Below are 13,354 nucleotides of genomic sequence, written 5' to 3' on the forward strand. Positions count from 1 at the left end.
GAGGAAAAAAGCAAAACAACACACTAAGAGTCCACCAGGATGTTACATCAAAATAACAAAGAAAAACAGAGAAAAACACGTTTGCATCCTGGCATGTGCTATTAAAATCCGAATGCTAATATGTACATTGAGGGCACTCAAAGAGAGCAAACCTCTGCCAACACGGAACAATTTCCCAACTTGCAAAAACACATCAAATACTATCACTTAAATTTTAACATTAAATTTGTGGACCCTGCAAAGATGTCCTAAGGAAATGGAATCAAGTCTCATTAGTTTCACAGTTATGCCAAAAAAGGCTAATTGTCTGATGGCAGAAATCCCAGTAAAATCAATTGTTCTTGGCTGAAGGCCTCTCTGTCCCAAAAAAAAAAAAAAAAAAAAAAAAAAAAAATCATTGATGTGTGTTCATAGGTTTTTGAGAGATCCTGCTGACAGAAAGACAAAACAGGAGAAATCCTAATGTGAGCCTTAATGTGTCCTTTTACCTTCCCAGGGTTCTCCTGGAGTCGTAGTCTTGGTTCTGTGCAGGAGGGGTGGAGGGTTGAGATGAAGGAGTGGACTGCAGCGCAGAGTAACGGTTGAGACTACTGCCACCTGACCGTGATAGTTCTGATGTGAGGAAACAAACAACTAACGTAAGTCACATACGAAGAACAACAGAAACTGACAGCCAAACATAATTATAAGGTGGTCAGATACAATGTTAAAGCTTACACAAGATTATGTGGTTGTTTCACCATTAGAATTTGATCGAATGGTGAAACGAAATATACACTTAATAAGGTTTGATTTTTAAAACTTGATGTCTGATGTGTAATGTCAACTGCACTCTTCTAACCTGAACATGGACCAGGAATAACCAGGGAAGGTTGACCAAGATTTGGGAAAAAAAAAAAAAAATACAGCTTGTAGAGAAAATGCTTGTTCCTTTTGGTTTGCTATTGAGAGCTTACATTTTTCACTCGTTTGGGGTTTTGTAACACATGAGAGCTTAAGTACTGTGCAGTCCCAGTCTTCACTTTATCATCATGTGTGTGTGCCTCAACAACGCAAGACAAAAAAAGGAATTCTGGAATGCTGTTGGTTGTGAGATTTCTAATCTTCTCATACTCATTCAGTCATGTGGCGTATCCCCAACCCTACTTGTGTAATGTCTTCGTCAGTGAATTGGTGTTGCCCTACCTGAGTCGCTGGCCTTGGCTCCTCCACTGCTGCCCTTCATCCAGTTGACTTGAGCCCGTGGGCCCAGCTGGATCTTCTCATCCATCTGAGGCTGCAAAAAGAGAATATTCAGGATTTTTCTTCTATTTTGGTCTATCATGATTTACTGGACGACAGGATGATACAGGAGGTGACCCAAACTGAAACCTGCAAATATATAAAGTTAAATATATATATGACTTCCACCCAAACTCAATGAGCTCTGAGGATGCCCAGTAGAGGGAGACCAAAGAAAGCTTCCTCTTCACGTATATGCATACACAAATGTGACAGATTGAGTATAAAGATCTGCTGACAAAGCAGATTTCCTGATCTGAGCATGTGAGTTGCTCATTAGCCTCACTTACCCCGTTTTCACTAAATTCTTTGGCAATCTAAAATGCTAATTAAGGACAAGTACCAGGCTAGATAACATACAGACATCCACCATATGGCTCAATATATTAAATCTTAGTAATGGAGATCCACCTCTAGGCACAACCAGCACTGAGGACATGGTGGGGTTCGTCCAGCAGGGGGAGCTAAGAGAGAACACTGCAATGGCTCAAATGGCTGTGCCTCATTTGTCCAGCAGGGGGACTATGCACCCCTGAACTTAGAAACCTGAATGTAGATCACATGAGGACAGGGACGGTTTGTGTACATATCCCAGTTATGATGAACCACAGGGATTCATCTAAGGACAGGCATTAATCCAGTGTAAACACTTCAGCTTCTGTGTACAGGAGCTTTCTTCTAAAAAGGACAGGAGTACCAGTATGGCAGCTCTTCTTGACTGACATGGAAAACCAGACTGGAAAATCCCATAATGAATAATGAACTTGAGACCAACACCAACTTGTCAGGACCTGTGGGGGAAGAGAAAGCTAACCGATTGATCTAAATTACAATGAAGACGTAACATTATTCCGCGTAATTGCGAGAGACCACAAAGCAGCCCACAGGTCCTTAACAGGCTTTCACACTCATAAAACACATACAACCTCCTCAGCTGCCTTTGTTCATGTACAGATGAGTGATCCAATTAAAAATCAGACATCATGTGTTTTGAGGGATGAGAAAAGCCAGGGTTGGGGGCAATTGGTCAAAACAGCGGAAATGAATATCAAACAGAAGGACACAAAAAATTATAATCTAAACCATTCAAATGACAGATTACAACATGGCAACCTCTAACACTGAATGTACTGTAGACAAAAGTGCAAACAAATGTGCTCTGAATTTCACTTGAGTGGATGCTTGTTTTTCAGATTTAATTTAAAAGATATTCCAACAAGACTGTTAAATTCAAATTCATCTCAATTTGAAAAAAAAAAAAAAAAAAAAAACTCAGCCTTGTATCTGGACCTGCATTTTGGTCACTCCTGTTCTTAGATAGATTGATAGACAGATAGACAGATAGATAGAGATAGATAGAGAGATAGACAGATAGAAACTTTATCAATTTCCCTGCGGGGATTAATAAAGTTTCTATCTATCTATCTATCTATCTATCTATCTATCTATCTATCTATCTATCTATCTATCTATCTATCTAACACAATATTCACTTCATTTTCTTCCAGTGACAGGCTGATAGCTAATTTATCTGACATTGTAAAGCTAAGGACTGCAGAGTACTGAATTGATGTATTGATTGAACCTTGGAGATCTTTGGGATCTTGGTAGGGTCAATGGTCCTGCTGTTCTTGGTCATGGGCACAGTGTTCCAGGTCTCATCTCTCTGCACACGCTGCTCTCTTTGATCTCTTGGGTCTGCGGTAACAAAGACGCACACGCACACACACACACACACACACACACACACATAAAAACACATGGGGAAAACATACTTTAGTCAAGGGGAAAAATGGGCTCAAGGATGCCTGTATTTTCTATCACTGCTGATCATGAAAAAGACAGACAACTTGACATTCATACTAAAATCTGTTGGCCCTTGATTTCTGCACAAGTATTATAGGTCAGTTAACAGATGGGTGGGAGTGGGGGGCTTCCTGTCCACTGTTGGTGCACAATAGTGTCTCTGCAGGCTATAGGCATAGGATGTCTGCCTGCCTGCTTGCAGTCTTCCTGAGTCACTGTGGCTGTGCCTATATGGCTCTAAGCCTTAAAGAGGATTTAGCCTGCGGGCCTGACCTGGCCGTCTCTTGCTGTCCTTGGAGAGTAGCTGCTGGTGCACCTTCCTCTGCTCCTCCTGCTCTTCAATCTTAGCTTCCTTGTGGATCTGCTCAATGGTTTTAGGGCCCTGGTCGGCTCTCCTGGACACCCAGTTGTGCTGCAGGAAAAGGAGAACTGCAATTACACTGAAACTTGACCAAACAGTCAAATTTCAAATTTAAGAGTTTCAATTTAACAGTTTCAGACATTCAATTTAACAGTTTCAGTTACATTTTTTTTTTCTTACAAGAGCGAGGTCACATTCAGCCTGAATTACATTACAATAGGGGATGGCAGTTCATCATAGCAGATTGATTTGTCAGCCATTGATCATAATCAGCCAACAGGGGTTCTGAGGAAGGCCTACATTTGTTCATAAAGTGTGCCATTTGACAGTATCTGAATACAGTATCTTTTATTTTATTGATTTATTTAAATCAGAGGTGGCCCCGCAATACCATTTTGGTGCATCCCAGCTAAATTCCCTTTCAAATATTTCACTGAAACGGCCTTAGCATGCATCCAAGTACATGAGTACAAAACCATAAAACTGCTTGCCAGTACTACAGAGTCTTGCAAAATCATTCACCCTCCTTTGACATTTTGTTCATTTTGTTGTGCTATTAAGTTATTTTAAACACATTTTTCAGTGCTTTCTTACTTAATCCCCTTCACTTTGTTTGGGCTAAACTAGCAAAAGCTTGTTTCACTTTCCTTATTATTTGTAACCAGATGTCATATTTCAATTCCAGTGATTTTGAACAACGACTTCCTTTCACTGATTCACTAAAATGTGTCATTCTTTCTAACAAAGCTGAGATTAGGTCTCCTAGATATATCTTCAGTGGGTTTTACTATGGAAGTCAAAAGAGAAATTTCTAATTCTGTATTTTCAATGATGAAAGGGTGATGCTTTACATTTTGTATGAGGGATCAAGAAAAGAACACAAATATCATAAATAAATGAGCCATGCAAGCTACACTGTGTTTAAATATTCCAATGGTGAGTCCAGCCAACGCCCTAAAATCCCACTCAGTCCCATTAAGATCTATCGAAGGGCGCCACTCTCAGCTTTGTAACCAAGAAAAACAAGCTAAAAAAGTATGAGAGCAAAACATTGTTCAGGACCATTAAATAAAACTTAAATATGACATCAGAGCAGCAGATGATAAAAATGTAGAAAAATGTTGATTTCTGGTATTTTACTTTTACAGTCACATACATTTCTTCAGTTTGTTTTATCTTTCACGCAATAGAGTGCTTGCATTGAACTGGGATTAACAATCCTGAATAAATGCATTGTGGAAAAAAAAACTTTATAGTAAAATGATCTATGCAAAAAATCAACTGGCTTTAATACTTCTCCAAGACACCATACATCAAGCACACAGACAAGCGACAGATGATGAAAAGGAGCTCATCTGTAAGTACAGTAAGCACTGAGGTGTGTTGCATCTGTCCAGCTTTTAACAAAATGTGTTCTGTCTGATGATACGCAAATGTGCAGATAATACAAGATTCACCACAAACACACTACTGACACACTCACCAATCTCAGGTCTATTACATCTTGTAACATAAACCGTATCCGAGACGATGTCTTCCGCTCCTTGACAATTTTCTCCATCTGATTGAAATACTGATCCATGCGAGGCTGACAGGAGAGAGTGAAAGAAAAGGTTAATTTACAATGTGGAGGCAATATTCTCTGTGTCACTATCCCCTCTCGTGGACAGCAGCTTTCAGAGTCAATTTCATTTCCACATTATTTCACTCAATTGGCCAATTGTGCATTTTATTACTTGGAGTAGGAGCCCTCCTGACTGCCCGAGACTAAGTGGAACATTATGGGAGGCAGTAGAACAAAAACTGTAACAGACCACGTAAACTCAACTCAAATTCAGTGTAATAGCCCTGTGCTAAAACTGCCATATTCAGAACATTACCACATCAGAGAGAATGAAACATGTCTGAGGGACAAGCTGGAAGATTTAGGCCCAAACACAATCTGCAGACTTTCACTCAAAATCACATTTTCTTGTTGGTAAGTGGTTGTAATACTCTTCAGTAGCATATAGAGAAATAAAACCAAGGCAAAACACAGAATTCAGTTTTCTACCGATTTTTAGCAATAAAAAAATGCAAAAGGTGTCTCCCTTGTGATCCTGTGTGGGCCTGCTTGTAGTGCTTCCCTATTTACTCATAGGCTTTTCGTTTTGCTAGGTGACCGCTAGATGAGATTATGAGCAAACAGCACACGACAGTACGGCGGAGAGAGAACAGAAAAGCCCTCGGGTCACAGTTATGTCTCTCCAGGCATCTGAGGTCTCCAACTAGGTCCAGCTGGGAGTTATTGATGTCTACAGGAGAGCCAGTCAGAGAGAACAAAGCAGAGCAGGCCACTGAGGGAAAACAGGGATATTCCTGTTTCCTCATAACCTACATAGATGCATATCTCCTCTGCCTCTGGAACCAAATGTAGCCCAGCTGGTCTGGGATCGAATCCCACCTGAACCTTCTCTTTTATGTTTCCCAAAATTGTGTTGCTATCAGCTTTCCTACTGCATCTCTAAGTCTGAATCACTCCATCTGCCAAGTGCAATCACTGTAAAGTAATTCATCTTGGTTAGATCTGAACAGCAGCAAACTGACAATATTAGCATCCAAAGTACAAGAAGAAGACATAAAACAATACAAAGGAGAAATACTGAACACAGAGCATTCAAATATACATCTAACGCGGTATACAGTTTTGAAGGTAAAGAGCTGCCTCCTTAGGGCAGGGGGCCAACTGGTTCATCTTATGACTTCATCCCTGAAACAAGGTCAGAAGTGACTCAGTTCCTTTTCCACTAGCTTTACTACAAGACTTCTCACAGTTTATGAAATGACGGACCTACCCTAACCCCTGCCCCACTGCAATTTAAATATGGAACAAACTAGCAGAATTTGGGCTGGGCATCCAAAACAGAGCCTGCACCAATTTAAGTACATGTGTACCTTTCTACATGCATTGCCTACCCTAGCCCAAGGATCTCTGACTCCCATTGCAGGTCTGACATCTACGTGATGAATCAGGGAATTACCAATATTGACCAATTAAGGACAGTGATAACCAATATTTAGGGCAGACATTCATTTTGTAACAAATTTGAAAATTGCAGTGTCAAAATTTCCAGTATTAGAAATGCCAACAAAAACCATGCTTTAAACCAGTAAATGTTTAATTAACATTATATTTGTAAAAAAAAAAAAAAAAAGAAAGAAAGAAAGAAAGAAAGAAAGAAAAAGAAAAGAAAAAAGACAAAAATACAAAAAACACAAGATTTCCAGACAATTTGAAGAAAATTTACAAAAATAACCTGAAAATCTGAAGAAAACAAAATGACAAGGGAACTCAAAATTGTAACCATATTATTGGAAATGTTGCCCTGCTCATATGCCTTTCTTCCACTGTCAGTCAGATGGAGAGGGAGCGACTGGGTAGGGGTGCACAATTCCAGGAATTTTCAAAGTTGGAAACTGTCCTTGGGAACTGATGGGAATTCATGGGAATTAATGGGAAATAATGAGAATAAACTGAAAATTTGCAAAATTGCAGGTAATTCAGTTGAATTTCTACCCAGCCCTGTGCATTCCTCCATCACATGCACAGATCACTTCTAGAATCCTGCACACTGCAGCAGGATGACTGAAGCCACACAGGCAAATATATTCGATCTATCGTATTAAAGTTTAACAAGCAAAAAGTAAATCACACACGCGCGCGCACACACACACACACTTGGAAGGGGTCATCGGGAATGATTATTTTTATTCAACATTCATGGTTTTTTGTTGTTCAATGAAAGAACTGAATCAACAAAATTTACTGTAAATTTAATGTAAACTTCCCACCAAACAAATAATCCTATATAAGCTTCTTCATCTTGCACGGTTTGGGAGGGGGTCTCCAACACAAAACATGATTTACACAGCAGAGATTCTGCACAGCACAAGAATACCTTGTTTTGGAGGCCATCCCTGAGAAGTAATTGCAGTCTTTTGTGACTTGAAATTACAGTCTGTATTCTGATTTCTGCAATTTTTTTTTTCAATTAAATGTGCAGCCCTAGTCAACATGCAACAACTGAGAGACACATTAGCTTCTAGCCTTCAGCATAAACTTTGGATATGAGTGTTGAGTACTAACTACAGTTGACTGGCTCACCTTGGCTTTTTCAAAATCGAGGTCCTTGCCAATAGTGGTGAGCAGCCTGCACAGGCACTCCAGGGACTCCTCGTCATGGTTCTTGAGCAGCTTGACCACACAGTCGTGCATGATGGCCTCTGTCAGCATCTTGAGTTTAAAGAGCTCACCGATAAACTTGATGTTGCCGATGGAGCGCCGGCGGGCCTTGTCCTTGGCCTCCTCCAGCTCTTCCTGAAGACGCTCACGCTCCGTCCCCTGAGGAAACCGATGAAATACAGCTCTATTAAAATCACACCTGCACAGCTCCTCAATGTAGCTTCCTTCCACCTCTGTTAAAAATGTGCTATAGCGTGGAACTTTGGATTAAAACATACGATCAAATGAGATCAGTTATGTAAAGCTTTGTTCAATGCATTCGTTACGCACTGATGCAGCAGAGTCCAGCTCTTTCTGCTTCCTCTCGAACACCACATCATCCACCTTGTCCTTCTCAAACTCTTTCTGGCAGCGGTTGAGAAGCAGCTTACGGAAGTTCACTGTGTTGCTGGGTTTGTCTGTCATGGGCACTTTGAGCTGCACAAGAGAAGTGGACGATAACATGTAAGAAAAGGATAAGTGACTACAAAAATGTCAAAGAAAATTCATCAGCGTGAACAATGACTTGTACATAACAAAGTCATGAGAGCACAGAACACTTGGAAGCAAAAAGTTCTGAAATCATTACTCACTAGTCAAAACCTTTGTCAGATGGGCGAGATGACAAAGAACACATTCTTATTTATCACAAGAGCTTGAGAGACTAATTACAGGGGAATGAAGGATAATACATCACAGTCGCAAACAGGTCAAACAGATGAAACAAATAAATATTGAAAGAAATGGGTTTGGCTTCTGGGCTCAAGGACATCTTGACCATATTTCAGGAAAGGAAGAGTGTTATTCATACTCTTCACCGATCCAGATTCTCCGAGCCAGTCCGATGATTTGAACCAGCAACCGCGCTGCATCTCTATACCTCAGGCTACCCCCTCCATCGTAACGGTCACACATGCTGATTGGCAGCAACTGATGATGGGCATACCGTGGCAAGGCAGCGGCACATGTTTCCGTAGGCTACGGAGAAGCTGGGCTCATCGATGGCCTTCTCGAAGACGAGGTCGATGACCCCCTTCAGCCTCTCTTCTGTATCGATGGTCAGGTCTGTCACTTGCTTCATCAGCTGGTGGAACATCTGAGGCGTCAGCTTGTTCAGGATGCTGCGCACCTTCCTGAACAGCTCCTGAGGGGATTGGTCACAAAGCGTAGTTAATCACTGAAGCAAACACTCACCCACGGCCCATTAGTCACTCATTTGCAAGCTATTTTGTACTGTACCCTGACACACTAATTCCTCTGTGGGGCTGGCTTTTTTTCATGCAGACACCACTTCTAACTTAAATTTGATAATGGTACACTAAACATGTAAGGTCATCCCATGATTAATCCCATGATTTATGTGTATCATTTGCTTTTATTTACTATTTGCAGAATCAGTCCATACACAATTGATTTTACAGAAAAAAAGGATAATAAAGAATAAAAAAGAATGTTATTTGGATTTTGATAGTCAGCATCAATTCTAGATAGATGCCACTTTTTGATATCCAGCTCCTGATTTGTGTATTCAATAGGGATACACAATAAACTATTAGCAGATGATGGGCATTTTATGTTGTTATATATTATTCTGATAACAAAATTATAGCTGATCAGTAGAGCCAATACAGTAAAGATGTTTGTGATCCACCAGTAATCCAAGAGAAGAAGCAGCAGAACACTGTAGTCGAGCTCCTGATGTCAAGCTAGCTACTTGGGGAAGCTAAACATGGCATCGCTGGTGTGTGGAGGTATTTCACAGTTTGAGAGGTAGACATCATAACCGAAATTTGCAAAACCTTGCAACCTCACGCGTTTCAACACAACAAATCTTTTAAGCCACAGAAAAAATCCATATGGTGTGTCTGTAATATTTAGTGAATGTCTGTATGTCTGCGGATGAATTTGGTCCTACCTGTGTTTTCTGTGTTTCTGGGTCCTCTGTGAGGCCCTCCCTCTTCATGCCAGGTTTCCAGGCATTCTCTGCTTTTTTCAGCTGAACGTCGTCATTCACCGACACATTCATGATGATCTTCCTGGGCGGAGGCCGGCGTGTGCCCATATTCATCAGCTGGAAATTAATTGAAAGAAAAAGGGAGAGACAGAAAACGGGAGGTCAACACCTCTTGTCACGACAGCCAAAATAATACCCTGTCTGCTGGAAATTGCCTTAAACTGGCACAAAATTCTGGCAAAGACATAAATGATGGAGATCTATTATCTGGCTGGCCAATGACTTTCCACATGAGCATTTAGTAGCATTGGTAAGAAAAAAAAAAAAAAAAAAAAAAAAAAAGACAACAGCAAAAACAAAAACGTTTTAGAAAGGGGAGAATTTTGTTTTCCTTTTATTAAGAGCTCCTCGAGCTGTCACTGTAATGATCATTGCTGTGTTAACGAATGTTAGAATCACTCTAATGATTGGTGGACTTGACCCAAAGCTCATGACATCCATTAGAGATTTCCCATGTTGGATCAGCCACTGAACAGTTGTGGACACCCACTGAGGGACACCAGCTGAAGCCAACTACTTCTAACTGCTTGACCACCAGTGCAATTAGATTAATTACTGGGGAAAGTTTGGTGACTGTGTTTTAGTTCTGAAGTCATTTTTTTCCCATGACAAACAAGGGCAACAAATGATCTAATGAGTCATCCACCCCCTGTAACCAAGAAGCCAAAAGTTTCTCTTACACAGGAGGAAATATATTACGTGCAGAGAAAGAGAGAGAGAGAGTGTGTGTGTGTGTGTGTGTGTGTGTGTGGAGGGGGTTACATGAATTATTATGGCAGCATGAGTGTGTGTGCGTGTGTGCGTGTGACTCACTGCAGCGCCTCGTCCCCCAGTCATCTGTCTGCCAAAGTCTGCGAAGGCGGGTGTGAAATCAGGCCCTCTGGATATCACCCTGGAATCCACCACTCGAGATGGCAACTTGTTTTGGTTGATCTGAGCAACACATTAGATCCACAATACATCATCACACACACACACAGATTAAGCATACACAAACACAGACAATGAGCTGAACAGCAGAGGGAGCAGTGATCCCTGAATACCGCTGGCGGCAGGGCAAAAGGAGCAGGCCTAATCTCACGCTGGCATACTGTGTACGTTTGTGTGTGTGTTCCGAACCTGGCGGTTCCACATAGGTGACTGATTATAAATGACCGTGCCACGTTACAACTTTGTTGTTTCATGTGTTTTGACTGTGCTGGTGATAAATTATGCTCTGCTGACTTAGTGAGACAGGCAGGGAGAGAAGTCAGAACCAGATGTGAAGGGGAAGGCAGGAAGGAACGCAGGAGAGAGCGACAGGGTGGTGGGGGAGGAGAGGAGAACAAATCCAGCTCTTTGTCTTTCAGCTGTCCTTGACTTCCTCTCTACTCTCTTCCAGTGAGAGTTCTCTCTTTCTCCCACAGAGAAAATGAGACTCGGAGATTCTACATCAACCATCCGCCAGTCTGGTTCTCCTTTTTGGCAGGGGGGTGGGGCATGTACTATTAATGTTGCCAAGTGTGACATAATAGCAATGCAATTTTAATCAAAACAGCGTTTCTGCAGGATATATATGCTCCACCCATATGTACATGTGGATCAGGGGAATGAACAAAACTCTCTACAGTGCATCTGTGGTCCAGTTCATGCAATTTAGCGGAGCTAAGTAGGGCAATGTCAAAAATACAGCCTATATTTGCTCTGAGCAAATACAGAAGTCCCCTGTTTCATAAAAAGGCCTCATTCAAAACAAAACCTACATTTCTAACATCCTACATATGTATTTCTATTTATAGCATCCAATAGTGACTGAAACACTGTGCAGTAACAGTTTAACAGCCAGCAAGCATTTTAAAGAAGAATCTGCTTGGCTACCTGCATAGTGTTCACTTCCTAACCAGCTTCAGCCAAAGGATTTAGCTGGTAGCAGAGGTCACAGTGTAACCCTGTTGGCTTGGGACCAAATTGTTTTCAAACAGCAGGACTTGTGCAGCAGTGAGGGTTTACTCACCTTGTCCAGCACCACATCGCTGATCGGCGGGAGGCCCTCAGGCTTCTGTATGCAGGCAGGCATGAACTGGAAGCCCAGCAGGAAGTCCCTGTCATACTGCCGCTTCCCGTTGGGCTCAGCCAGGTCTGGACCACAAAGTAGGGTGTCAGGATGAAGGAAAAGAGGGAAAGTGGGAAACAGGCCCAGGTATAGGATCAATCAGTCAGATTTAAATCAGCTATGAAAACAAAAACTGAAATGAAACCAATCCAAACAACATACACCCAAGGTTACTTCACCATTCTGTTTTCCAAATTTATTGTATTGGAATCTCAGTTGAAAGGAACTGAAAAGTTGTCTAAAGCCCAACACACACCGGCAGCGTAGCGTCGCGGTGCGTCAGGTGACGCGCGTCAACTGACGCACCCAACACAAACTGGAAGCGTCGCGCTGTAGAACGTCAATCGGCGTTAACTGGGAAAAAAAACTACATACCACAGAAAAAAGACAAATCAACCAGATCAACCAGCATTGTCTGACAGGCTACCATAACGTAATATCCAGTGATGGGCAGTAGCTTATTGATCAAGTAGTGCGGTAGTTTCAGTTATGTTTAAAATGGAAAACCAGGAAAAAACGGTGCATATAACGGACATGTTTACAGCAATATATCCTTCAAACCAGCAGAGCGCTCATTTGTAATGTTAACTAGATCTGTTTGACTGACAGTTTTATTAAAATACAGGAAAGAGCCACAGAAGTAGAGAAGAAGAACAGCTACGAAAGCTGGGATGGACATCCGCAAGGGAAAAAATACGCTTTTTCAGGCGCGTCGACGCTGGAAATAGGACAGTGGCGTAAAAGGTAGCGGCGCGGCGCGTCAACGCGCGTCTAGCCGCCGCCGGTGTGCAGACACACATAGAAAATAATGGGGGCGGCTGTTTGACGCGCGTCGGACGCCGCCGGTGTGTGTTGGGCTTAAGGAGCTGCAAGTTCACACACTTGCAGCTCCCAAGGCAGCTAGAGGCAACTAAAGAAATTTTAAGTTTAATACCCCAAAATCATGTCATGTCAGTAATGCAGCACCCAGATAGCACACAAAAGTTCACCCAACACAGGCTGTACAGTGGATCTTAGACCATAAATTGGTTGAATGTCAGAAAAAGCATCTTGGCTATGTATGTCCAATCTAGGCACTCCGCTGGGAGTTTTACTACGGAGGCCTGACATTAAAATGATGTCCAGACTGCATCGGGATGACGTAGAGAAGACAGCAGGAGCTGACACATTGGTTTGACGCTGGGCCAATGAGAAAAAACTATCTAGTGGCGACATCAACTGGATCTGTCATTTATCAGTTTGACGTCGGGTAGATGGAGGGCTGATGAGAGAGTGATAAGAGTCTCTATTTTTATTTTTGTATTCAGTAAATTCAGGAGAGTACTGCAATATTCTGTGACACAAATTGTATCATGACCCATTTATCGTTGTATTGTGAGGGCCCAATATGCAGCCCTCCTTGATCCTTATAACATAACAAAGACAAGCAAAGAGATAAAGGCTGCAAAAGAGCCAGTACTGAGCTTTGGAGTTTTCACTTGCTACTGTTCAGGATAAATGTAATGTATTTGTATTTCTGTCTCAAATTGTGATTCATCA

At 41.7% G+C, this 13,354-nt stretch overlaps 1 protein-coding gene across 3 annotated transcripts in view; it reads right to left on the reverse strand.

The window, feature by feature from the left end:
- eif4g3a (eukaryotic translation initiation factor 4 gamma, 3a) overlaps positions 1-13,354 on the reverse strand; it is a 67,997-nt gene that overhangs the window by 13,219 nt on the left and 41,424 nt on the right. For all 3 annotated transcript variants that reach the window (XM_030052304.1, XM_030052303.1, XM_030052302.1), the window contains exons 14-24: positions 11,717-11,841; positions 10,537-10,656; positions 9,625-9,780; positions 8,656-8,853; positions 8,001-8,147; positions 7,593-7,829; positions 4,932-5,036; positions 3,361-3,499; positions 2,867-2,979; positions 1,186-1,276; positions 489-612 (exon numbers count right to left, since the gene is read on the reverse strand). In XM_030052304.1, the coding sequence (XP_029908164.1) occupies positions 489-612; positions 1,186-1,276; positions 2,867-2,979; positions 3,361-3,499; positions 4,932-5,036; positions 7,593-7,829; positions 8,001-8,147; positions 8,656-8,853; positions 9,625-9,780; positions 10,537-10,656; positions 11,717-11,841 (1,555 nt within the window). The remainder of the gene's footprint in view (positions 1-488; positions 613-1,185; positions 1,277-2,866; positions 2,980-3,360; positions 3,500-4,931; positions 5,037-7,592; positions 7,830-8,000; positions 8,148-8,655; positions 8,854-9,624; positions 9,781-10,536; positions 10,657-11,716; positions 11,842-13,354) is intronic.

The sequence above is a fragment of the Myripristis murdjan genome, chromosome 5 (assembly GCF_902150065.1).
Source record: "Myripristis murdjan chromosome 5, fMyrMur1.1, whole genome shotgun sequence".
Classification (NCBI taxonomy): domain Eukaryota; kingdom Metazoa; phylum Chordata; class Actinopteri; order Holocentriformes; family Holocentridae; genus Myripristis; species Myripristis murdjan.